Genomic DNA, 27,615 nt, shown 5'->3' with positions numbered 1-27,615 from the left:
CAAAAGCTGAATGCCTTACACAGGGTGATATTCTACCCTTGCTGCCTGGTGATGTGGATCACCTATGTGTCAATCTCAAGTTCCGTTTTGGACAAGGAGAAGAGAGGGCATTGGAAGACAGGGGGATTAAAGACTACAGAAACGGCCTCAATCAAATTAATAACTAGTTTTGAAAGCTAAATAATTTCTCCTCTAACTTTTCTTATTGTCAGGGGATGTAGCATGCTGCTTTTTTCCATCTCAAGCCATGTCTCTCTCACACCTGATCACAATTTCTATGAGATGCATTCGCTCTAAATCCACCCATTCTCCTATTTTCTCTTCCAGGTAGCTATAGATTTCACTGCCTCAAATGGGGACCCCAGGAACAGCTGTTCCCTGCACTACATCCACCCTTACCAACCCAACGAATACCTGAAGGCCTTGGTGGCTGTGGGGGAGATTTGCCAAGACTATGACAGGTACGAGACTTTGGGCAGGCTCAGAGCTTACCATCTCTCTGTGGGATTCCAATGGTCCCTGGCTGATCCTTGGCAGAAGAATAGAAATTATGTCTAGAACTCATCATGCAGAGGCTCATGCCAGAACAGAATAAAACCTTGCCCCAGCCTCTCCTCACCTAGAGAAACCGAGTTTGTGCCACAGTCACAACAAAATCCTATCTCAGCTTTCTTCTCTTAATTGACTTTCAAGACCACTGGATAGCAGTTTTGTTTTCCGAAAGTTTTAGTATGTGCCTTGCTGCTCAAAATTTGGTCCACAGACTAACAGCATAGCATCACCTGGGAACTTAGAATTTCAAGCTCCACACCAGACCTACTAAATCAGAATCTGCATTTTAACGAGATTTCCAGGTAATTTGTTTGAACTTTAGAGTTTGAGAAGCACTGGTTTATGGGACATTATTGTGTCTAATATTCATATTAACCCTGATATAGTAGGTATTACTTAACAGAAAAGGAAAACCTTGCAAGAAGGTTAAGTAATCTGTGCACCGTCACACAGCTTGATGCAGGACTTGAATCCAGATCTGTCTTATTCCACAGCTTTAAGCTCATAATCACTACTTCACTAACCTCAAAAACTGGTGGTAATTTTAGCAGAGGGTATGTGTCTGTACATGTGTGTGTGCCCATGCAAATGTGTGTATGTGCCCATGCAAATGTGTGTGTATATATGTACATAGAAAACATGACTTTGAGATCAGATTAGTATTATATTTTTTAATTGATGAGCAATGTTGATCTTTCCCACTAAGAGAATTCCCTGTAAGGAACGATTTACATAAATTATATTAAACTGAATTTATTCTGTCTTTTCAGTATTTTCAGATTGAGGTGAAGTTGTTCATGTGTTTGTTTAAGAAGGTATTTTGAGGTAGAATCAGTGTAAATATAAATATGGATAAATCCCAGTTGACTCCCTGGTGTGATTATAAAACAAGCCTAGTTAGTAATGAGCAGCAACTAATTGACTGACCTTTTAAACCGGGAAAATAAAGAAAGCAATCTATCCTCCAGTCTCGGGGAAATTTTAAAGGGATAACATGATTCCCGTTCTTTCTTATCTTATAATTGGTGATAACCATATTTTAAAAGAAAGAAAGAAACAACTATTATCGTAGGAACCAAAGAGAAAGACACAACCTAGAGACCAGAATGTGCAGAGAAACCAACAGGACAGTAAACGGGAAAGGTCCCATTAGAGTCCTTTCTGCTGGCAAGTCTGGATTCAGCATCGTTATCTCCAGTAACTCAGATGTGTATAAAGGCAGTTGGGGAATGAATGGTCAGGTACAGTTAAATCAAAGAACTTTAAACACTCAGGATCTTGCTGACAATTCTCTTCCTATACGTGTAGAACAGAGAGCAATAGCATTTTACACTACCTTATTGAAGTGATAACTTCTTATACTTAACCTTGAGGTATTGACTGTGAGGATAGCTTGAATTTCAGCTATGATTTTCTTAGGCTCAAATACAGAAAGGATTCCTAACAAGGTTTATATCATGTGGAGATTTCTACCAAAAAGAGAAAAGACTGACAAATTGCATCTCCACTATCAAAAGCTTCTCCAAATGTCTCCAAGACACCAAAACAGTAATTCTCACTCTTCTTTCGCACACACACACACACACAATCTAGTATAATAATGTGTTCATAAAAGACAAGAAGGGAGGAGGAATCTTCAGGAATCTTAATGTTTAAATTTTTGAAATGCTTTATAAAAGAAATAAAGTAGATAAAAGCACTTAATGCCTGTGTCGTACAATAGATGCTTAATAATAAAGTCAACTCCAACTCTGCAGGAGAGAAGGACATGTAATAATGAATTCCAAAGAGAAGATTGGTGAATTGTCAAGAATTAAGATGCTGATGCCCAGTGCCCTCCCGTGGCCTATGGCGGACTTCCTGGCTGATCTAGAATAAGCTGCTAAACCTCTCTGTTTTCCAATTACCTCACATGCCAGATGCGGAGGCTATAATTGGAGTGACATGTACATCTTTTAGAGCTGTTATCCCTCTATAATGTGAGCCAGACAAAGTCCGGGGAGTGTTTTGTATTCCCTAAAAAATGCGAATTCAGTACAGGAATAAGATGTGACACATTGGGGAATACGTGAAAAATCATGGTAAATGATTCTTTTTAAACTTTTAATAGGATAATACTAAAGTTATCAGCCCCAACTAGCCAAGAAAATCAGAATTCTTCAGCTTAGTGGACTATATATATATGAACTCAGTATTAAAATGGACAAATGCCTAAGGAAAAAAATGGGAGGGGGGTTGAAAAGCCTGGGTACTCTTTTAAAAGACTCCCTAGAAGAAGGTATAAAGCAAGCTGCTCACTTAAAAACTGACACGGTGCTGCAGTTTCTCCTTCGTATGGGTGGATAGACAATAGACAGGAAGAGTCAGGAAATTTCAAGTTAGGGCTTTGAAATTAATTTATTCCCGCATCAAAGTCAGTGAGTTTGATGCTCAAAAAGCAACATTTGAATAAAAACTGACAGAAGGCATCATTCTCCCTCCTGCGGCGACACAGAGGTTTTGAATCCCCATGAGTTTTAGAAATTCCTCCCAGCCTCTGACAGCCAAGGAGTTTCTTTCTGCCTTGTACAGTTATTGCTAACAGGTCGTTAGGAGGTGATCCGTGAAGTAGAACAGCTTGAGAGATACATAAAGCTCTTCTCAGAGCAGCCTTGAGCGGAGGCTCCCTCCAGATATCTGGTTCTCAAGCCCAGAAGGCAGTCCTGCCAGGCTGTTCTGTCTCTGCACCTATGGAAGACACCATCATTCTCTCCCCACTTTGACTCCCCGAGTTCGCATGCATATACACACACATACCCACACACACACACCCACACACATACACACACACATGCACAAGCTCATGTATCTCAGTTGGTTGTAACGAGCACTTGCCCAGCTCCTGTAAACATCCTGGTCTCCTCAGGCTGCTCAACTCCAAGGTGATATCTATCCCTCGGGCCCACAGAGATGTGCCTCTGACCAGCTGCCATGTCCCCTAATAAAGCTGGTCTATCTGCTATCAAGAGAATATAGTCACTGTATACATTGCTTGGAAGTACAGACTGCCATTTTATAGACGTAGCTGACACAGAATGAGACAGGGGTGTCAGAAATCCAGGCAGGAGGCTGCCTCCACGGTGTGCTTGGAGGCAAGATTAGAACTGAAACCCAATCTGACAGGTAGTTTTGAGTGCAGAGTACTGGGTTAGAAATCAGAAGGCAGGTTCATACCATGGTGACGCCTTTTCCACCCTACCAACACCAGTCGGTGCTTCTCAGCCTTGGCTGTACAATGGAAACATTAGGGAAGTTTTAAAATGTACTGATGCCCAGACCCCATTCCAGAGACTCCAATTCAATTAGACTGGTGTGTATCTTGGGAATCAGGACTTTTTTTTAAATTAAGTTTATCAGGGTAACATTGGTTAATACAATTGTATAATTTTCAGGTGTACGTTATCATTTGACCTCTGTATATTCTATTGTGTGTTTACCACCCAAAGTCCAGTTTTCTTCAGCTACCATATGTTTGATCCCCTTACCCACTTCACCCCCCCAAACCCTATATTTGACTCCCTTTACCCCGCTTCTACCTCTTCCCCACCCCACTAGTAACCACTAGTCTATAGTCCTCTGGCAACGACTAGCCTATAGTCCACGTCCATGAGTCTCTGTTTGTTTGTCCTGCTCATTTGTTGCTTTTAGGTTTATATCCCACATATAAGTGATATCATGTGATTTTCAACTCTTTCTGTCTGGCTTATTTTGCTTAGCATGATTATCTCAAGGTCCATCCATGTTGTCGCAAATGGTAGTATTTCATCTCTTCTTATGGCTGAGTAATATTCCATTGTATATATGTACCATGACTTCTTTAGCCAATCATCTATCGTAGGACATTTCAGTTGCTTCCATGTCCTGGCCACTATGAATAATGCTGCTATGAACATCGGTGTGCAAATATATTTTTGGATATGGGTTTTCAAGTCTTTGGGGTAAATACCCAGTAGAGGGACTGCTGAGTCATATGTTAGATCAATTCTTAGTTTTTTGAGGAGCCTCCATACTGTTTTCCATAGTGGCTGTACCAATTTGCAGTCTCACCAGCAGTGTATAAGGGTTCCTTTTTCTCCGCATCCTCTCCAACATTTGTTATTACTTGTCTTGTTGATTATAGCTATTCTAACAGGTGTGAGATGGTATCTCATTGTGGTTTTGGGGAATCAGGATTTTTAATCCTAATGAGCATCCAGAGTTGAGACCCAGAGTTCATTCAGGACAGATGGGTCAGATGGAATGGCTAAAAATCTAGGTAGCACCTAGTAGGTGCCAGGCACCTCATGTCCTGCATAAAGACAGAAAGAAATTAATAAAGCACAGTTTCTCTCCAGTGATTCACAGTCTCATGAGAGAGAAAGTCACATAAATAAATTACAGCCCAGCACAGGCCAGGGAAGCTTTGTCCTATGTGAGGATAGGGACTGCACGAGGAAGGCAGGATTAACTAACTCCTTTATGGGAAAAGAGATGACAGTCAAAGTGGGCCACCTGGGGATGGTGAATTCTTCTAATTCTGTCATTTGTTGGTCTTAGAACATGGATGGACTTATCCTTGTTATTCCGAGTCTTAGACCAGACCAGCCTCCTAGGAAGGGCTGAGTCAACAGGAGTGTTAGATGGAGCATGGGGTCCTGATAACAGGAGTTAGACCCCCAACTCTTAACTCAGATCTCCTCAGGTTTACATTCCCTGGGTCTTGGCTTCCTTGATTGCAAATTTAAGATTTATCTAACTTCCCTTGCAGAACAGTTGTGAGAATTAGATGTAAAATGACTAGCTAGCACTGTTGTAAATACCTGATAAATGATCATTATAAATGATAGTTTATTATCTTTAATATTCTTTATTTACTTTTTAAAAAATAAACTGCTCACAACAGGGAAAATAATTATTGTGTCAGATATAAAGGTCATTTTGGATCAATGTCCTTTAAAAAATCTTTTGGTTCATATACCCCTCAAAAGAATTTTATAAAAATGCATAAATTTCACACATTTTTACATTAAAATCTAATGTTTCCCATCATAAGTTTAAATAGTGACAAAGAATGAAAATTCTAATGTATTGTAAATATGAACATCTAAAAATAAAACTCTTACATAACTTTTGTGAATGCATCCAGGAGAATCTAAATGCCATAGCTATTTGATACCCACCATTATCTATTTAAAAAAATGCATGAATAAGCATTTTAATTTGAGTTGAGAATTTTGTTTTTTCTTTTTCATGGACTCATACTTTCATTTCATTCTCCCACAGAATTTCATTTTAATATATCTTTAAAGTTTTTATTTGAAATTCTTTTACTGATCACTGTATTATGCATTTCTATAATAAAAATATGAACATAAATTTTAAAATTTCTAATTCTAAAACTTTCTGTGATGAAAAGATTCAAAGTATTTCTAAAATACCTTCTAGTTGAGTTTTAATTACAATCATTATTAGGGCACAAATGATCAAAAGAACATAAATACATTGGAAATTCCAAAACTTAATTATTGACTATGAAACAGATAGTAGGTTTTTTTCCCAAGTAGTCTATATATCTGTAGACAAGTGCTACCTATTACTGAAATGGAAGAGTATACCATTATTTAATATTTTATTTTTATCAATATAAATATTAAGAAGATGTTCTTATAAATAAGTATGTAGTAATGGAAAGAGTTTGACTAGCAGTATTATTTAGTTCTTTCAGTTCTAAGACATATAACAAAAATCATATAATTGTGCTAGAGTAATTGAGGGGATCGCTTTAAATTGTATAAATATCTAACCATTATACCATATACCCAAAACTAATATAAAATTCTTTAAATACAATAGAAAGCTAAAAAGAATTTTAATCATGTAATAGTCTGTTATCAAGATATATTTTTAATCATCTACCAGCTAAGAAAAATTGGCCACTACCTGACTTGCAACAGTTTATTTCCTAATGAATCATTCACATTTAGAATTATTCCTTTTTTTTTTTTTTGCTGCAAAGTTTTTACACCCTGGAGCAAAGCACCACCGTAGTTAAGATTCAGAATGGGGAAAAGAGAAAGGTACTTGTGAAAGAGAAGGTATGAGTGGATAATAGGTCTTTCCATCACAGGTGTTCCCAGAAGATCAGTTTCCGCAAAGAATACATAGGAAAGTAAAGAAACTGAACACTGTTTTCCTTCAAAAAAAAAAAAAAAATCCATGCTTTTATATCCATGGAAGGGCTTTGTGTTTCTGCATTTCCCTATGTGCTGATTTTAAGACCACTGCTTTAGAGAATAATCTTTATTAAAAGGTTAGGTGTTCTGAAATGCCATTTTGCTTGTGAATGCAGTAATTTGTCTTTACTTTTATTAATCTCTTGTTTTATTGCAAAGCCTTCCTTAACAGGAAGTGTGAAAATGGAGGATGAAAATGTATCTTCTATCTGGAGCTGATTTGACTGTGGTCATCCCCTAAGAAGTTCAGGACAGTATGCTCATTAGCATTGAAGACCATAGGCTCTTTTATTACATCTTATACTATTTTATTCCAATAGTAAGAAATATTGCCTTCACCAATATAGTGATATCCCCCTGAATTTTCCACATTGGCAGGTTCCACCGTTTATTTCCTAATAGTTGCTAAATGGCCCCTTTACTCATTGTTGAGTAGATCCAATCTCAAGATCTTTGACATGTTGGCCTATTGATGCTTGCTTGTGTGCTCAGCTTGCCTTCTCTTGCTTCTTACATAAGACACCTCTATACCTAGTTTTATTTATTATTATAATCAGGAAGGGCGATGTTTCAATCCATTGTGCTTAGGCTTGAAGTTTTTCCTTAGTATGTTTATTAGCTAGATTTTGTGGTGGCTAACTTCTGAGAATTGTTGTCCTCCCTGCTCATTAATTATATTTCTCTTGTGAGTGAGGCATTTTTCTACCTCCTTACTCTTCATATTCAATTACATAATACTGCATCATGCTCAGCAAACTTCAAATTCCCAAGGGTGGCTTAGAAAGTATAAGAGGATATCATTAAGGCAAGAAAACTGGTTTGATAATTAGAAATGGATGGGATATTAACTCTCACCCCTCCTAAACTCATCAAAGAAGAAATAGAGGGTATAGCGCCTCCTAGGTTTCTCTGTTTTGATTTCTGAACTAGCTGTCTCTGATTTGGAAGAACCAGGATCCACCCTTCACCCAGGAAAGCTTTCTTCCAGACTTAACTAGAAAGTACCTCTGAAATCCCCCCTGTAGATTCCTCCCCACGTCTGCTCATCCTCGTGGCTATGGAGGAATTGCTGAGTCAAAGTATTTCAATATTTCCAAGGACCAGAAATATTTTTTCTCAAAGCAATGGCTAATCCTCTACAAGCTGTTGTGATTTTCTATTTATCAGCATTAATACTTTTACTAATACATGCTAGACGCAATGTACCGCAAAGCCCACATCTATACAATAGTGAAGAAAAGGAGAAGCTGGTGAGTTTCTGGAGAATTTAGACTTTGATCTCAAAAAATTCTGGCTTCCTTGTATCTCCCAACCCCTACTGCAAATGTGGTCACATTGGCTATGTTTTGGTGAAGTTTTATCAAAGCCATTATTGGCTTTGACCTTTAAATCTGTTCAATTGTGATGAGTGAGATTCTGGCTTTGCTACTTCGACCCTCAGTCAGCCTGGAAGCGGGCGTCCCTTTTGCTTACAGAGATGCTCAGGGACGGTGAGCCTTAATCTGAATTTTCTTTTCTCCTTGACTAACTCTCCAAAGAACTGAGAAATGCAGACGTTGTTCCAAGAACAAATCTCAGTTGCATTTTTAATGAGAGAGAAAGTAAAAGGTAGCTGGCATGAGAAGCACATGCCCTCTGACAAGAGCGATATTCCAGAGCCCCATTGCACCCATCCCCCGACAGCATAAAATCTGCTCAAAGACAGAGTCTTATTTGTTGTCTGCTCAGGGGGCCCTGTTGCTGGAGGTGCCAGAAAGAAATCACATTTCATGCTGTATAGTAGAAAAGGCACAGACTTTGGAATCACACAGTCCTCCCTGGGAAATACCTAAGGCTTTCTGAGACTCTTTCTTAGCCTTTCTGAAACTCAGTTTATTCATCTGTAAAATGGGAATCATAAGTAGATGGACCTTCAGAGGCTGAGAATTAGATATGTTCATCACCTTGCACAATGCCTGGCACATTGTATGTACCAATAAATGTTAATTCTTTTCCTTCCCATCTTCTTATCTATAATACAGTAAAGTTAGGGTTAAGATACAGCATACATGAATGAATAAATTAAGAGAGAAATTTCAATATGCATAAGAGAAACCAAGCCAAAGGACATATATGTGACTCTCATAAATTTTCACAAGAATTTTTTCTTCTTCATATAGCCACCTCCTAATGATTCAATTCACAGTTGTCTAGTAATTAAATATTTATTGAGCACACACTCTATGGCAGGTATCATCCCGAGGGTAGTGACAAGAGGCAGTTTGGGGCATGAAGGCAGTGAATGTATAAAGATATTAATATAAAAACGACATCCCTTTGAATTCAAGAGACAAGAAAAGGCATGTAAGAAATTTACTGCTGCTTGTATGAAATAAAGTAGTGGATACAGTGAGTCCTGTAGATGGAACCAAGCTCTGTCAGTTAGCCAGGCTTCCATTGTTTTTTAATTTCCCCTTGGATTCACACTTATCTGGATTTGGACCCTGGCTCTAACTAGCAGCATGATCTTGGACAAGTCTCTTTACCTCTCAAGGCATTTCCCCACTAGTAAAATAGGAATAATAATCTCTTTCAATAGGATTTTAAAAGACAATGTATACAAAAGATCCTAACACAGTCAACCATAGGAGTTACCTAATTTATGGTCACTTTTCAAAAGAGACAAAATACCAGGGTAGGGGAGGTGAGGAAGTCTTAGGCCATTTTATTCCTTGATATCAAATCTAGCAAAGAGTTAAAGAAGAAAGTTATAGACTAATGACTATAATGAACTCTGGGAATTATTTCTTGATTTTAATTACCTATGCTACTGCTATCCCCTATTATCATAGATAATTAAGAAGCATGAGCTGGCATACCTAGAGAGGTAATATAGGTTCATGGTTTTCTTCCTCATTAAATGATAAATGAAACAACTTCTTTTTTTTTATTTCAGTGACAAAATGTTCCCAGCCTTTGGGTTCGGTGCCAGGATACCCCCAGAATACACGGTGAGTGAGAAGAGACGCTTTGCTGTCGCCAAAAGATAACTTGGGTTTCCGCCACAGGAGTCTCACTCTTTGGGAACTTGATGTAATTACAAAGCGTGGTCCAAAGACTCAGAAATCATCTTCAGAACCAGCGAGATTAGGTCCTCAGAGCCTGTCTTTTGACGAAACCCAATCTTCTGGTAGTCTGGATGGGTCTTCTCAGAGGTCTAAATGAAGGATTTCTTTGTTTAGCTTTTTATATAGTATGGTCAGAGGCTGAGAAAACACTCAAAAAGTTGATCTCCAGTGGCTCAGTAGCTATCTCTTCAACTGTCTCCTAGAGAAAGATCCTATTGACAATACCAACTATGAAAGTCTATGACAATGAGGTCTATAGACTCCCTCATCCCCATTCTCTGAGCACCAGTCTTATGTGAGAGACACAGAGAAATCTCAAAGATAGAAACACTCTGGCTTAGAGAATTGAGAAGCTGAAAGCTTCCTATGAGGACATTGGAATCCTATTTGGTTTTGACACTGATTCCTCATGACACAAAGAAGGCAAAGATTATGCAGAGAGATTGGCCCTGCAATGGAGCCGAGGCACTCTACTGCAGTGTATCCGAAGCTATTATGCGACACTCTCCACAGAGAACTCAGCTCTCTCACAGGCAAGGGCCTTGGAGAGGTAGCAGGGTCCCTGCCCCTGCCTCTGAGGTTTGAGCTAAGTGCAGGCAACACTGACCAATCATCAGCTTCTCTTTTACTGGCAGCACCTGGCAGGATGCAGATGCCCACATTTACTCCCCGCCGGCTCTGTCGGATGAAGGGCCTTCCCCTTCTGTGTCCTTTTTGAAAGAGAGAATCCAGGTCTCTGTTACTGCTGGAGTGAGCAAGGGTTGGAGTGACATGTCTCCCTGACCTGTCCTCCCCGTTTACCTTGTATTCCACACCAGCCTCCCTGCTGAGCATGCCGACAGAATTCTAGAAACATTTGTTGGAAATAGAGCACATGGGGAGGAAGCATATAGAACAGGAGTCATCACCTTGTAGCCTGCAGACATTATTTAAGCCACACATGTATTACAGTTGATACAAATTTTTTTTTTAGATTTAGGCAATTTCATATAAATTGTCAGATTTCTGGCTTCTTCAGAAAAACTGAAAGGCCTGGCAACACTTAAACTAAGATTCCACATACAAGAATTAGCCAGAGCTGAGGATACCCTTTCAGATGGGCTATCAGTTCCAGAATGAGGGCAGGTGGACGCACACCTTCTTCAAAGAGCTGTTGAACCTCGAGACTGGCATGCCACCCCCAGTTTTATTTCCCAGAGGTGCTTAAGCATCCCCCTCCACATCCCCACCAAGTATTCTGGTCTCAGCTGGGCCTAGCATGGCTGAGGACACCTTGTGCCAGGCCTTCCTTTCCTCATCCATGACATCTACCTGGTCTCCTTCTGACATAGCTTATTCTTCCTGCTGTGTTTCTGAAGTCCTCATGCTCCCCTGTCCTCTGGCTGTTCTTTGCCTATTAGCTAACTTCGTATTTCTGCTGTCCCACCAGGCTCCCCTCACAGCTCCTCACTCTGCTCCCCCAAAGCTACTCAAATACTCCTTTTCCATGCCTAATTTCCCCTCTGCTCCAGACAGGCACTGATGATCTCAGCAGATCAGGTGCCCCTGGTGAGTTTATGAAGTCACCTCAATTTACTTCTTTAGGATAAAATCTCAGCATTTGCCTTGAAACTGAGCCATAAGCACCTCTATCTTAGTTTGCACTCTCCTGGAGATAGACCTTGAGACAAGGATTTGGACACAAGTAGTTTATTTGTGAGGCGGAGGAAACCTCAGTAGAGAGTGGGGAAATGAGAGGAAGTCAGCACAGGGTACCCTAACCAGCCAGTGGGCAGCAGAGCTTAATCCTGCTGGGGACCCGGGAGACAACATGGAGCACACAAGAGACCCCAAGGGATAAGGGGGCTGGGTTATTGGTTTACCATCTACTGTCAGCCACTGAGAAAGGGCTGCTCCCAAGGAACATTAATTCCCCACCACTTTTAGCCTGTCACTTGGGCAGGCAAAGCAGACTCCAGAGCCCACGCACCCACCCCTACCCCCCCAAAAATGTCAGGTAAATGAAGCAGAAAAGATGTTAGGAGTCAGCTGACTTGCCTGGAAGTGCTAAGGGTAAGGGAATATGAGCTAGGTGTGAACTGACATCAGCTCTGACCTCCCACTAAGAGAGGACTTTTAACACAATAACCTATTTTCTAGCCCCCAGGAGAGTCAGAGCTTGGAAAGAAGCTTTGAAATGGAAGTCTCTTTAAAATCTTAAATGATGTCCAGATCACTCATGTCCAGATGCCAAGACATCCCTCTTGGTTTATTGGATTTTAGAAAGAAGTGTGTTATTAGACCTTATGATAGGTCCTGCCAGGTAGAGATATTTATTTTGGAAGGTTACAAGATAGATTACTTTATGACTTTTCCAAAAGTAGAGTAGAGTCTATTTCACTTGTTTGTATGTGGAAATCCCGCTGTCCTATGCTTCTGCATATTGTTAGAAGGAGCCTTAAATGTCAGCAGCTTAGCTGAAGCCAATATAACCATCACCATATTGAGCAGACATGGTGCTGAGTTATCTTTTTTTTTTTTTTTTTATCACTGGATTCAAATAGAGCTCACCCAAATCTAGGTCTTCAGTCTATGGCCAGTTCTTTCTGCAAGTTATTTGGGGTCACAGTTTTCTGAACTCTCTTCTTGGATTTTTTTTAAAATGTGAGTTATTCTCCCCTCCTGCCAGCATTTATCTGATTTTAGAAATATTTCCTGTCACCTCAACTCCACAGGGAACTTAGAATCCATCTCGGATTGATCGTGTGAAGGCTTAAAATGGTCCCTGCTGCTTAGCACCTAACGAATGTGATGGGCATTTGTTTGCAAACTTCTAAGCTCCAGTGCCTCCTTATTGGATTAGAGTTGTAATTCTCCTTTCTTCCTTTTTTAAATTCTAATTGGTGTCTAGGTCTCTCATGACTTTGCAATCAACTTTAATGAAGACAACCCAGAATGTGCAGGTAAATCACAATGTAAAAGAAATAATGACAGCAGAAAAATAAGACCTGGAAAGACAGAATGCAAAAGAGGCCTTGAGCTTACAGCAAGAATGTTGATACCAATTCTGATTTCTCTTGCCAAAAAACATTGGGGGGAGATTCACCTGATGGTCAGTGATGATACCCCTCTTTCTGCTTTCCAAGGTTTCATCAAGTGTATATTTTTTTTAATAACTTCCTCTCTATGAAGATATAAGTGACAGGTTGAGAGAGAGGACATGGAAATCATTTGATGCTTCAAGCATATTGGCAAAACATATAGCTGCAGTAACTTCAAAGAAGTAGCTTCATGGTTTTGTGCCAGAAAAAAGTTTTCTCAAAGGCTTTGGCTCATGTTCCATTATTTCCAGCTAGAAGTTCCCAAACACAATTCCACAAAATCATGATGATGAAATTAGGATAAATTTTATCCTAGAATTATTTTTCCCGCTTTCTAAGTAACTGATAGAGACAATTATACCTGTTGCTATGAAGATTGTAAGACATATTTATAATAGGGTAGTTAGAAATGTTCATCTCTCTCTCTTCTCCTTCTTTTCAAGGAAAAGGGGGCTGAACCAGGATTAATTCAAATCCAGTGGGGTGTGTAAAGCATTCAGCAGTTTATTTCACCAATTTAACACTTAATGTCCAAGAACATGACACCAATATCATTGAGTCTGTGCATAATAACCTCTGAGACCCAATCTCCGTTCTGCCATTATTCTCTCTCCTGATCCCCCACCTCAAGTTTACTAAAGTTTAGACTTTATTCACCCCCAACTGTCCCATTCTTAAACTATAAGAATGTTTTTTCACCAAAGCAAAATGAAATACATACTCAATGTTCATCTGTTTCATAGTCTTCGAATTTATTTGCCTGATACTTTTGACAGAGAAATCCAACTTGCTTATCTTAGGCAAACACTCAAGAGCCAAAAAAGATACAGATCTTCTGTCCACTATCACTTAACTTCAGAACCAAGCTGCATAGTGATTTGAAATCTATCTTTAGAATGACGGGCTTTGGGGCAGGGCAGAGAGGATTCATTTTCGGTGGGGTTGTAAGCCTGTGTGTACAAGCAGAACAGAGAGATCTTGCTTATCCAGAATACCCAAGAGCTGGTTTGCAGTGCATGGTGGGTGTGGAGAACCATCTCCAGGGGGTGGCTTGTTTGAATTCCTCCGGCTAAAAACAGGACCAGTGGACTGTTTCAGCTTAGAAAGGCATAGGAGGGTGAACTGAAATAGAAGACAGAGGTAACACAGGCACAGACACCAAGAAGAGCCATTTGAATAAAAATCATGCGTGATGGGATTCTCATTGTGAGATCATGATTATAATATCAAATGTGCAATCAGGACTCATAAAAGAAGCTACACAGTCAGGGCTGCCTTTTCTAGCAGAGTCCCACCCTTTATTATTTCCTCGGCCTCAGGCTGGGAGCCCCACTTTAAACGAGGGGTTGACCATGATGGTGAATGTCATTCCTCTATATTACAATCCCCAGTGGATGGTTATGCCATTTTACTCATCTATCACACATTTGGTGAGCAGCTACCATGTCCCCAACCTCCCTCAAGGTCTCTGAGGGAGTAAATCATGATTCCTGCTCACAAGGACAGTCACACATAATTTCATAGGTAACCCAAGTGGTGTACACTACAGTAGAGTCAACAAAATGGTATGAAAATGAGAGAAGCGTTAAAGCTGACTTGCCTCTCAGGTTTTTCACCTGTAAATGGGTATATCATCTATTTCATTATGCTATGAGGATCTAATGAAATCTTGTGTGTGAAGTGGGATATTGAAGAAAAGTTTGTGAAAAAAGATCGCTATTGATTTGAGCCATCAAAGAGCATGATTTTAGTGGGGGTAGAGGCAACAACACCAGCGATGCGGTATTTTTTTTTTCTTACGAGCATAAATGTGACATCGATGAGAACTCTTTGGGGGGAATTTAATGCTTTATTTGTGTATGTATTTGATTACAAATGCATTTGATGGGGCTTTTGCTCTTTGGCAATCTCACCTTAGGAATTCAAGGAGTTGTGGAAGCCTATCAGAGCTGCCTTCCTAAGCTCCAGCTCTATGGTCCCACCAACATTGCCCCCATCATTCAGAAGGTTGCCAAGTCAGCATCAGAGGAGACTAACACCAAGGAGGCATCGGTAAGGAGTGAGGCGATTCACCTACTAATGGCCGTTTTCCCTGCCTCAACTAGATGTTGTCCATAGCACCCATTCCACTCCGACAATAAATTCCAGCATTTCTACCTGAGTGAGTTTGGACAAGTGCTTTAATCACCCCCTATCCTCAGTCTCCTCATCTGTAAAATTGGGATAACCATACCCATCTCTGTAGGGTTATTATGGGGCTTAGAGATGACACATCTCAAATGTCTGCAACATGACCTGAATAGAGGAGACACTCAACAATGGAAGTTACTATATTCGCTCGGGTATACATCATGCCCACATTATGTTTCTGGGAAGAAAAAAAAACTGTCCAAAAATAAACTTGCTTTCCAATGTACCCATACTACAGATGGAGGTAATGCAAAACAGAAGTAAAAAATGGGTGATTCTCCTCCCTAGTGATCAAGTGCAGCAACACAAAACATCACAGCAAAGGTTTGTTTCATATCCTAGTCACGGTTTTAAGAAAAATGCACAGCAAGGCTACGAGGACAGACAAAATTTTTTCCCTACCATTTTAAAGTTAAATATATTACCATAATAACTTTTCTATTATCACTTTTAATGGTGTTGATAAATTTTTTTAAGCTTTATGACTTTTTTCAGATTTAGTAAGATATTACTAATGTCTGAAATTTTCTCTGATTTTATCTGGGCTTCCAAGAGATTGCATTTGCATAAGGAAAATAATAAACTACTCCCTCACCTTCTTATATCAGCTCATCTAAGCTACTTGCGCTGTGCCCATGTTCTCAGCCTTCCCTCATGTTAGAATGGATGGAGAACCATGCTCGTATCTAATGCCAGCCTCTTCTCTCGTGTGCTGAAGCACATCCCCTCTCAGTTATCCAAGGACATTGACCCAGCAGCTATATTCCTTCTTTCTCTATATCTATTTTCTCCCTTTCTACTGATGACTTATTTCCATTAGCATATAAAACAGTCTATAATATCTCCTGTTTAACTTAAAACCTCTCCCTTGACACCACGTTACCCTTTAACTTTGGTGCCTTACATTACTTCCCTTTAGAGCAAAATTCAATGAAAGAGTTGCCTATATTGACTGTCTCAGTCTCTCCTCTCATTGGTTTCTCCATTCATACCAGACTTTATTCCCCAACATTCCTCTAAAATTATACTTCTCAAAGTCAACAGTATCTTCATCTTGTTAAACCTACAGAGGACTTGGAGCAAATTTGAATCCTCACAGATACAAGATTTGGGAATAAGGGTTGGACAGGATCAGTATTCCATTTTATTTTTTAACCTTTTTTATCATTAGAATTTCAAATTCAAATTCTTCAAATGATACCTTGCTCAGAAAATCAACATATAAAATAAATTTTAAGAAAACAGGCTGTTCTTGCTAAATCTGGACTAAGAGATGGGTCTAAATTTGTCTGTTCTCCGTTATACCTTTATCCCCAAAAGCACCCAAGGTATGCCCAGGGTGCCCTGGAGCCCAGATTGAAAATGAAAATCATCTTGGCCCCTCTGAGGTACCAGGACCAATAAGAGTAAAAAGAGAACAGGCTGCCACAGGTCTGGATTCAGGCCTGATATAAGTAAGCATGAGTTTTTGGCCATCATTCACTCCCCCAAGGACAGGTAGTTTGCTCTGTAAGGACAGATCAAGAATTGGTAAAGGAAGTATCTAATCCACATACCTCAAATTAGTGACCCCAGTAGGCCAGGAACAGTGATGCTTTTCCCCAGAAGTGTCTCTTGTTCTTTGAACAATGTGTGGTCCCCTTATTATCGCTGATTGCTAAGGGTCTTAAGCTTGAACAGATTATGCAAGTTGGGCCAGGGAGCCTGTGGCTGTAGGATTTTCTCCTCGATTTTATGGAACTCTTCTAGAATGAAAAAAAAAAAAAAAGTCTAAATAGGACATCAAGTACATTCATCTAAATAGGACATCAAGTACATTCAGAGGCTATAATATTTCATCCATGAGCATTTTTCTAGCCTGGCTTTGGAAGCACCTGTAAGTGCTAGCTTTGTTGGAAATTTCCATCAGGGTTCCGATCCAGTAGTCTGCAGCCTGTTACCTCTGGCTGTGTTAAACCCAGATCAGATTCTAGAATCCTGACAATCTCTTCAGATCAGGTATTCCTAACCTTTTTCATTAGCAGCTGGCAAAGCCCATGGACCTCTTCTCAGAAGTGTTATTAAATGTACAAAATAATTTGATTTTAATATGTGCTCTATATAAAAATTAATAAAACATTTTACGTTCCTTTTTTTTGTACTATGTCTTCAAAATCCAGTGTGTGCTTTATACTTACATCATCTTAATTTGGATGTTAAATTGTCATCACAAATACTTGATCTTTATTTAGACTTTATTAATTAATAGTTGAGAAAATAGATTTGCATATTTGAGTTGTTCCAAACCTACTTAAAAGGCTTCCAATAACTGAATCAGGTATCCATTTTTAAAATTAAATTTAAATTTATTTAAATGAAATGAAATTAAAAATTCAATTCCTCCATGGCTCTGGGCACATTTCAAGGGCTCAGCAGTTACATGGAGCTAGCTGCTATTGTATTGGGCGGTCCAGCTTTAGACTCTTAAAAATCTCTAAGCTGAAGAGGGCCATACAAATGATCTAGTCCTACTCCTCATGCGAGAGATGAAGCTGAGGCCCAGAAGACTCAGGGGTTTTCCCAGGATCTCAGAGAATGAGGTTTTGAAGCCAGACCTCCCTACTCTTCTCTCTGCTGCTCTAACACACCGTGCTTCGTAACTATCCCTAAGGTGATTATTAATATTAACCTGCAATGGCTGTGCCTGCTGTGAAGCCCCATTTATCATTACCTTAAGTCGTTAGAGCTGTCTACATAGGTACTCAAAAAAAGTGTGTTGTCACTATTGCTGTAGTCGGTGTGCACCGAAACCACCCCGGCACATAACTGGTGTTGTTCTTGTGTCCCCCACCTCTCCGTCCCCATCGTCGCCTGGCACCTGGTTGATGGCAGCAATACTTCATCCTGCTGATCCTGACCGATGGTGTCATCACAGACATGGCTGACACCCGGGAGGCCATCGTCCACGCCTCTCACCTCCCCATGTCGGTCATCATCGTGGGCGTGGGCAATGCCGACTTCAGCGACATGCAGATGCTGGATGGTGACGATGGGATCCTGAGGTCGCCCAAGGGAGAGCCAGTCCTTCGAGACATCGTTCAGTTCGTGCCCTTCAGAAACTTCAAACACGTATGCATATCTCTGGGGGGGCTTCCCATGGGAGAGAGCAGAACCAAAAGAAGCTCTCTCCCGACACATCTCCACCAGTTTGTAGTAAAGCAATGCCAACTGTCCCTGCCTAGGCCAGGCCATCTCCCACACAGGATATGTAGAACTTTACTCTTTAAAGATAAAAGTGTAACTCTGAATTAGAGATGAGAAGTCATGCCAACTATTTTAGCCAACGTTTCACAGGCACTTGCCTCCATCCATATATAGTTTAGGGTTCCTGGTTCCCTCAGGGCTGCCATGTACAGGTGGACAGGGCTGCCCCAGGGAACCTGGCCAATGAAGCAAGGAGAAGTTGAAATTCAGATCCTCGGTTCTGCTTGACAAGCCATGTGCCCTGACAGAGGCCTGTGTTTGCCTTGGCAAAGTATATTTTTAAACATATATCCTCTATAAATATATAGTAAGCAGCATGAAAGATTTATTTAACTCGTTAAGGAGGGAACCAGTAAGATGACAAAGCTAGTTCAAAGGAGGATATAAAACGGTTATGGTTAGTGGGGAAAATGCTGGAGTAAGTTTGCTAGGGCAGATTCAAATTTGGTTAATGACCAAAAGCTTTAAAAATATAGGCTTTTGATGACCTTCTCTACTGGACAGAAATCTCAGTTTTCTATAAGTTAATATCTAGCTTTACAGCCTTGGGCTCTAATCAATAATAAATACTAAGTTGAGCAGTGTCACATTTCCTTGATGACCCTAAAGCAGGAGATTTAGTGTGGCATCAAAAAGTACTCAGTAACAAGTGGTTGGTTTTTTTTGTTTTTTGTTTTTTTGCATTTCCAAATTTTGGATAATTATTAACTCCACGAAGAAAGGGGTGCCTTTACAGTTTTGATAGTAATCCTGCTCTTATGGGGTTCCAGAGGAACACCTTCTCCGATTCATACAAAGGCTTTCTCGGGGCTGGTGGTGGCCCTGAAGAAGCCTTCAGAGCCTCCTCCAGAGGTGTCTGGGAGTCCTCGCAGGTAACGTGGGCTGTCACAGACAGCACTCTGTGATCTTTTGTTCTGTGCATGCTTGTGAAATTTGTTCAAGAGCAGAGCATCTCCCGGTCCCTGCTACCCACTCTAGCCTCGCCCTCTGCACAGCTAGTAGTGCCAGCAATACCACTCCCAGTGGCTGGTAAGTGAACTTGAGCTGCCCCCACACGAGGTAATCGCCAGAATCCTCAGTGCCTGAAGCAACTCTGCAGTCCCCTTGGAAATCCTCTCCTTTCCATGTTGCAGTGACTCCTCTGTCACCTGGACTGTTGGTTAATGTAGCAAAGTCTGTGTCACCACATCTGCAGGATCCCTGCTGGAAACATCTTCTTCAGCTTCCACTACAGCCCCTCGGTCTTTAGGCCCGAAGTCAGTTTTTCAGGGTCTCAGAGAGGAAGGGACATGCGCTATGCATCCACTCCAAGCTTTCTCTCCTGATGCTTTTTTGGAAAAGCCTTTGTCCTCTGGCCAAAAACCCTCATTCAGATGAATTCCTGATGTTGTCCTGGCCAGTTTATTAGATATGTCCAGGCACATCTGAATCCCAGTTTGGGCCCATGCAGGGACCCCAGGTACACTGAGTCAGTGTAAGTATAGGGGCTGGAAGGATGGATGAGATTGTTTATACAGATAGATAAGCCCCAGGGCCTGCATCAGAGCCTTTGACCTGTGCTTTTCCTGAATTGCCATTTGTTCTGCTGCCTACTTGGGACAGGCTTTAAAGCCAGTATTCAAATAAATCCTGAGCCCTAGATCTCATGACCGTGTAGGGAGGTCATTCACACTCCAGGGCTCCTTGAACGATGAGCTATTGCTCATAACTGTACTGCCACACAATTTTGATTCTCCTCTTAAGGAGTGCTTCACTGTAATTAGAATCATTAAAGAAGCATAAAGTCAATTCTTGGCTACCGAGTTGACTGCAGAGGGAGTTCCAAGTAACGGAAGCAACACCTAATCCCCCTACAGACTCATGGGCAGTGAGCATGTGTGAGGGGTGACTCACCACCATAGCCCACCTTCCACTTGCCCAAGGAGGAGGTTTCCAAATGAAACCACCCATCAGATGAAAGAGATTCACCAAGTCCTCAGATTGTCTACATGTGGACAGCAAGGAGTGGCGTCCTCTAATAACAGTCCCCAACCTTTTTTGGCACCAGGGAACAGTGCTCCTATGAGAATCTAATGTCTGATGGTCTGAGGTGGAGCTGAGGCGGTGATGCTGGCGCTGGCGAGCAGCTGCAAATACTGATGAAGTTTCACTCCCTCGCCCGCCACTCACTTCTTGCTGTGCAGCCCAGTTCCTAACAGGCCACTGACCAGTACCAGTCTGCAGCCCAGGGGTTGGGGACTCCTACTCTATAAGGAAGGAGGTGCTAGGGCAGGCTGAATGCACTGCAGTTGTGTTCATCAATGAATCTTAGTTGCCTGATGTCCAAAGTGGAGAGAAGGGTGTTCTTCCAGATTTTTATGTCCTATCTCATTTTATCAACCAGATGGAAGTAATTACAGACCACCATCCATAACTTTGCCTGTGTAAAGAGGAATCAAAGAACTCACTCCCTAGGAGAATTATGCACTTCCCCAAACCACCCCTTTTCTGCCCCCTACATACCACACACACACACACACACACACACACACACACACACACACACACACATCTATGTGATAAAACAAAGCCACTGAGCCATGCAAGATTCCAGCCTCTACCCCAGGCCTCTTCCTCTTTCCCAAACACTCATGGAGTGCCTTCTCTGTGCAAGGTATGTGCTAGCCCTGGGACCCCAATGAGATAATAAAGCCATGGGTCCAGGCCTCGAGGAATTTACCGGAGAATTGCATGGTTGGGACATAGGTGTCAACAGAAAAATCCCATGCTAAGCAGTCTGTGGGTGGTTGAAAAGGGCTAAAATGTTGCTACAGGACTTCAGAGCAGGCAGAAATAGCCATGAGGAAAACCTCACTGCTTGAGCTGGATATACTAGAAAGGACAGAGCCTTGGTAAGCAAGGAGTTAAGGGGCATTGGCAAAAAGGAAAGTTCGCTTATCAGGGCAAAGGGAGTAGGCCATCGCTCCCTGCCTCTGTGCTACGCAGAGGCTCTAGCTGTTCTGTGGGGGATAAAGCAGAATGCCAGGAGCATATCGTCCACCTTATCTTCATGGATTTCAAATTAGATTTTGACAACCATTTCATTATCCAGACTAATCCGTACTAAATTCAATAAGCCATAGATAAAACGAAAGGTGAGGAACCGATACAGTTCATATAACCTCATAACTCATGAGTTCTCTCTCTTTTTCTGCTCTGCATGATAACTAAGAGATTTTAAGTGAACAGGGCAAAGGCTCTGAGCTATGTGACTCTGGGCAAGTTATTTAACCTCTCTGTGCCACAGATTTTCATCTGTAAAATGGGACAAATGACACACATTGGAAGATTAAAGATGGTGTCTACATAAAGTTTAGCACAGAGCCTGGGCCATGTAGGTGGTTAATAAATACAGCTATCATTATCAGCTGCTTTCACATTTTTGGCCTTTTCCTAACCAACTGATGTCCCCAAGACCTATTTGCTCACCACGACCATGAGCACAGGCATGCAAAGGGATGGGAGAATCGCTTACGAGTGCTATCCAAATTTAATTTAAAAAATTAAATTTATTAACATTTCAAGTTTTAGTTGCACTAGCCACACTTCAAGGGTTCACTAATTGCATGTGTCTAGTGGCCACCATGTTGGACAGCACAGGTGTAGAGAATTTCCATCACTGCAGCAAGTTCTATTTGACAGCACTGATTGGGAACGTTTTCATCTCCAAAAAGCAGCAAATCCATCTTACAGTGGATCACATGACTGGTTCTTAACTAAGAGTGACTTTGCTCCAAAGGGGACATTTAGCAATGTTTGAACACATTTTTCAGTTGGTTTCAGTTGCGGAGTACCTAACTCACATCTAGTGGATAGAGGCCAGGGATGTTGGTAAACATCCTACAATGCACAGGAGAGTCCCCCACGCTAAGAATTATTTGGCCCAAAGTAGCAAGAGAACCAAAGATGAGAAACCATGGATGACATAGGTACAAATATGTTTTTCTCATGTAACTAGTAGTTAGGGGCTGGAGGCTGCTGACATTCCTTTTTGTTTGTTTGTTTGTTTTCAGTGATTTAGGAGTGTCAAGGCCAGCACTTGATTATTCCCTTTGCCATTTACTCACAATGATAAAACAGTTGCCATAGCTCCAGCAATCATATTCTAGTTCAAGGAAGGAAGAGGGAAGGAAAACAAAGCCAACTGTGTCTGTCTTCTTTAACCAGAAAAGAAAAACTTTCCAAGAAGCACCTTCCAAGAAATTTCCACTTATATCTCAAATAATGAAACTGGGTCAAATGAATATCCCAAGATGCAAGGGTGGCTGGGAACTCAAGTATTTGGCTTTCTAACCTCTATATGAGAGATTGCCAGAGAGAAAAGGTGGGAATGACTTCTGTATCTACCTCAACCCTGAGCAGTTATTTGTGCAAGAGCATTAATGGATGCCCAATGTCCAACGTGCTATCACAACTTCAAAATATGAGGGATCACTTCAGAAAAACTCACAGTATTTTCAGTGTCTCTTAGCCTCCTAAAAATCCTGCGAAATGCAATGAATTCTTATTTTTTCCTATTTTGTCTCTAATAACACCAGGACTTAGCAAAGTTGAATGGCTGAGTGACAAGCCACAGAGAAAGGAAAGAGCTAGAAACCAGGTCATCTGGCATTTAGTCCATCTTCTTTCCTTCTGGTTCTTCCTTGAGGAATCTCAAACACTTTTTAACTGGTCACTCTGCTTCAAGTTTTAAAACATTTCAGTATTTATAATGAGGCTCATAGTGAGGCTCGGGCAGTTTTGCTTGTCCAGGGGTTGAGCAGTTAGTACTGAATACCAGAGTCAGAAGACAGCTCTGCATGACTCCAGAGTCCATGCAGAATATCAATCCCTACCTTCCTCTGCCTCAAATCATACAGTGGGGCCAAAATGCTGATAGAATAAGCACTACATTAATTAGCGTAGCGATATTCAAGCCCCTCCATCACCTGGCATGAAGTTAATTTTCCAATTGAATGCCCTGCCAATCCTGCATCCTCAACACACACACACACACACACACACACACACACACAATACCCTTCAGCCCCATCAGATGACTCACTGTCCCTAAAATGATCAAATGCCAATCCCCTCCTCTACATTTTAAAACATGCCCAACCTAAATGCGATCTCCTCCTGGGAGCCTGCTCTGATTTCCTCCAAGATGACTTAGTCTTCTTTGCTCTGGTCACACAATGCGACTCTGGAGCAGTGCTTCTCAAATTTCATATGTATAGAAATCACACAGGCATCAAGTTAAAATGCAGATTCTGATTTAGTAGCTCTGGAATGAGTCCAAGTTTCTTCATTTCTAATTAGCTCTCATGTGATGTGATGCTGCTGGTCTGTGTCATGTTCTACCTCATAGCAGGGTTAATTTTGGCTACACCAGGTTCCTCGTACAATTGTAACTTCCCTAATAGCAAGAACCATAGACCCCATAGACCATAGTGCCTTGAATAAAATTGTCTGGAATTGAATATAAATCAGAAACAAAATTGCAAGACAATTCATTTCACCATCCAACTTTCACCAATATTCAGATGTGAGTAGTTTTATGTTTTGAGACAGGAATGAAAAATATATAATTAGGAAATTAATGATTCATTTTCCAAGGATCTGACACCTCATGCTTGGAGTAGACCCTCGACACATAATGATTGAATGAATGAGAGAGGCTAACTGCTCAGGACAGGACTCTTGATCAGACTGCTGTGGCTAGGTGCCAAAGTCACGGTGATTTCTTCTTCCCTGCAGGCATCTCCAGCTGCCCTGGCAAAGAGCGTGTTGGCTGAAGTCCCAAACCAAGTTGTGGACTATTACAACGGCAAAGGGATTAAGCCAAAATGTTCATCAGAAATGTATGAGTCTTCCAGGACACTAGCACCATGAACTCCACTCACTTTTACAGAGTTCTGAAATACTATTCCTCCTAATATTTAATACTTCTACTACTCCAGTACTTTAAAAAAATACACATTTAAAAATAGCACGTTTTGGTGATTTTTAACTAACCAGCAATTTTTTTTGCATGTGTAGCCCTGAAGCCTGGATCTGTTAAGCCCTTGTATTGTTAAAGACTTTTTACAAACACACACGAATAATTATAATATACTCTTTACATTACAGCATGTCGCCTTGAAATAAAATGGTATCTGTATCCGTTTTTTATACAGGTTTGTTGAAATTTTGCTAAATTTCTTATTATCTTTACACTGTAAAGCATTTTGAAACATTTATTGAACGTTGATAGCCAAAACTTATTTGGTTTTATCTGCTATAGGATGAGAGACTTTTCAAAATGGCAGATGCATGGACTGTATTTTGCATGTTTAAAATAATAATAAAAAAAACACTCACACTGTTTTTTGCAGTTGTTATCTATAATTCACCCCTGCTGAGAATGGTTTCTCTACGGAAGAAGAGGTTTGTCCACCTAGAGGTCGTCTTCTTGACGTGGATCTGGGGCACTTAGCCCAGCACGTCTAACTCTACTGTGCATACAGATCAACTGAGGATTTTGTTAAAAATTCAGACTGTGATGCAATAGGTCTGCATGGGCCCAAAGTTCTACAGCCCTAAGAAGATCCCAGGTGATGCAATGTAGTCCTCAGACCACACTGAGTACTGAGGTTCTAGATTTTAGGGTGTGTTCATAAAGATCATCCAAAACAGGGCAGCACCTAATCTGCTTGAGTATGGCACTTCTTCCCTGCCAGTAGCACAAAGGTCCTGCCTGTCTCTGAGGTGGGAATAGAAAGTAATGAAACTGATTCCGGAAGCTGGATACCCCACATCAGTCTCACTGCTTTACAGTCACACCTCCTCTTTAAACAGACAAGGGAGTGTGCCTCCTAGCCGGCCCCTGCCTTCTCAAAGGAAGCATCTTACACCTTGCATGAATGGTTCCATGTTTATGTCAATCCTCAGGAATGACCTCAAAAAGTCTTCAGTAGAACCACAACAGTGGAGACTTGTCCATAGCAAATGGCCATGCAGTGTGGCTTCCCAGAAATGTAGCCCACCAAGTTGATTTTCCAGATTACTGTGGGGCTTCTTTTTGCCTCTTTTTATCACTTCCAAGGGCAAACTCCATCAGTAGAAATGCCTGGAATTATCATTTTAGGTGGAGGTGTTTTGTTTCTAAATAAACTAGCCAATCTTGAACCAGAAGGATGAATGTTTCACTTGTATAATCTTCTCATGGAGAATGGACAAGTGTTTGCAGGCATAAAATACACAAGGTGGAACTTACTTTTAATCAGAGAGATGGGGAAGTAAATCACAGAGCAAAATAGATCTATTTGTTGTTTGTTGAGGAGGGTGGTATTAACAAGCAAATCAAATGCCTTGCATAATTTCCATGTTACAATTATAGATCCTAACCTTGCAAATACATGTCAGCCAAATGCACAACATTTTGGGAATGATGGTAAAAATGTATGACTGAAAAAAAATCATAAATATTTAAACTGTATTGTTTTATGAATAAATTGGGTACTTACAGAATTTTTTCTAAGAGTTATAGTCTTGTTTCTCTTTTCAAGGCAATTTCCTAGCAGTGATTTATTTCATGTAAGTGACATGGCCTCAGATTAGAACTGGCTTTTCACAGTCCCACGGAAACATGGATCATTGTTTTTAACAAACAAGGAATTAAAATATTTAGGTAGGTTCTGTCCTACAGAAATATCTGGTGATTGTTTCTAGCCCCAAACCTGGACAAGAGTTTCTTCATTTGTGTGCCTAGAACATAGTAAGCACTGAATAGATATTTAATGAATAAGGAGATAACTAATCAAAATGAATAAATGTACGAATGAATGAATGCATGAATGAATGAATACTTGTTAATATACTTCATGTTTGGTCTCAAAGTTATCGTAGATTTAACAGTTAAGTGGCTGTGGCCATCAATCAAAACGATGCACCATGTCACCCTCAAATATCTGTTGAGATGTATTACATTCATGTCAGGACTCCTGGAATCTGTGAGATGAAGTGACAAAGACAGAGTTCAGTTTGCCTGGCAGAACCTATAACTAAAGCCAGACTGAAGCACAGCTCAAAAAGAATAATAAAAATAATAACTGATAATTATTGAGGGCTTATTGTATGCCAACCACTCTTTTAAGTGCTTGTCACATACTATCTCATTTAATTCTCCCAACAACCCTATAAGTTTGGTGGTATTATTAGTCTCATTTTGCAGATAAGGAAACTGAGACACAGAAAGTTTGAGTAACTAACCCAAGGTCACAGAGCTATTAAAAGGCATAGCCAGGATTTGAACACACTCTGGCTCCTGGGCTCAAACTCATATCATCCCCGTTTCAGCCACCATCCTAGCACTATACCTGTGCCCTTGCCATATTAAGCAACAGATTATTAAGAGATTTGAGAGAACGAGCCTTAAAACATGAACTTTGCCTCTATTTCGAAAATTTCTTCTCATCTCATGATAGCTTTTTATTGTGGGTGCTTGGCATCTTGTGATGTACGACATCCCCCTGGGAACAGTGGAGGAGTCTCAGGATACAACCAGGTCTTCCTAACTTCTTGTCATTGAGAAGACCAAGTAGATTGGACACTGCAAATGCAGATGCTCCCAGGAGCTAAGCCATATGAACCACTGAGGAGGAACAAGTTCAAACACAGGAACACAAAGAGTAGAGTGTGGTGAGAGTGGAGGGAAACTGAAAAGTATGTGTCTAAAAGAGGGTGGCTACCACCCAGCTCCAGGGGGCACGCGCGAATGTGAACTCAATGCAGGCAGTCCATCCGGTTTTTCAAGAGAATTGAAAAATCTGGTATTTCACATAAAACTACCAATTTATAAATATGGAAGATGCATTCAAAGTAAACAGTTGTTTTAGACACTACAAGGACCAAACTTTGAGTTGAATGAGAACTATCTCTGGGCTTACGTTGGCTCTGACATCCAAATTCAGAACCACTGCCATATCCATGGCCTACCTTCCATTGGGCCTCAGTGGGCCTATAGACTCTTAAAAATTCTTAAAGACACCAAAGAGATGTTATTTCTGTGGTATATATGTCTATCGATATTTGAGGGATTAGAAATTGAAACTGCAAATATAATGTATTTAGTAATTCATTTAAACAACGTTAAACCATTATATATTATCATAAATAAAATATTTTTATTTG

General features: G+C 40.6%; 1 protein-coding gene across 2 annotated transcripts in view; it reads left to right on the top strand.

Annotated features, from left to right (window-relative positions):
* Positions 1 to 25,953, top strand: part of CPNE4 (copine 4) — a 412,001-nt gene extending 386,048 nt beyond the window's left edge. The window contains exons 12-17 of one of the 2 annotated variants that reach the window (XM_039837137.1): positions 328 to 461; positions 9,739 to 9,793; positions 12,801 to 12,852; positions 14,909 to 15,042; positions 18,052 to 18,288; positions 24,202 to 25,953. In XM_039837137.1, the coding sequence (XP_039693071.1) occupies positions 328 to 461; positions 9,739 to 9,793; positions 12,801 to 12,852; positions 14,909 to 15,042; positions 18,052 to 18,288; positions 24,202 to 24,336 (747 nt within the window). In that variant the 3' untranslated portion in view covers positions 24,337 to 25,953. The remainder of the gene's footprint in view (positions 1 to 327; positions 462 to 9,738; positions 9,794 to 12,800; positions 12,853 to 14,908; positions 15,043 to 18,051; positions 18,289 to 24,201) is intronic. The other variant, XM_039837136.1, reaches the window with a different exon arrangement.
* The last annotated feature ends 1,662 nt before the right edge of the window (positions 25,954 to 27,615 follow it).

The sequence above is a fragment of the Pteropus medius genome, unplaced genomic scaffold, assembly GCF_902729225.1.
Source record: "Pteropus medius unplaced genomic scaffold, Ma_sr-lr_union100, whole genome shotgun sequence".
Lineage (NCBI taxonomy): Eukaryota > Metazoa > Chordata > Mammalia > Chiroptera > Pteropodidae > Pteropus > Pteropus medius.
Note: the sequence above shows the minus strand (reverse complement) of the source record. Positions and strands in the feature narration are given on the sequence as shown.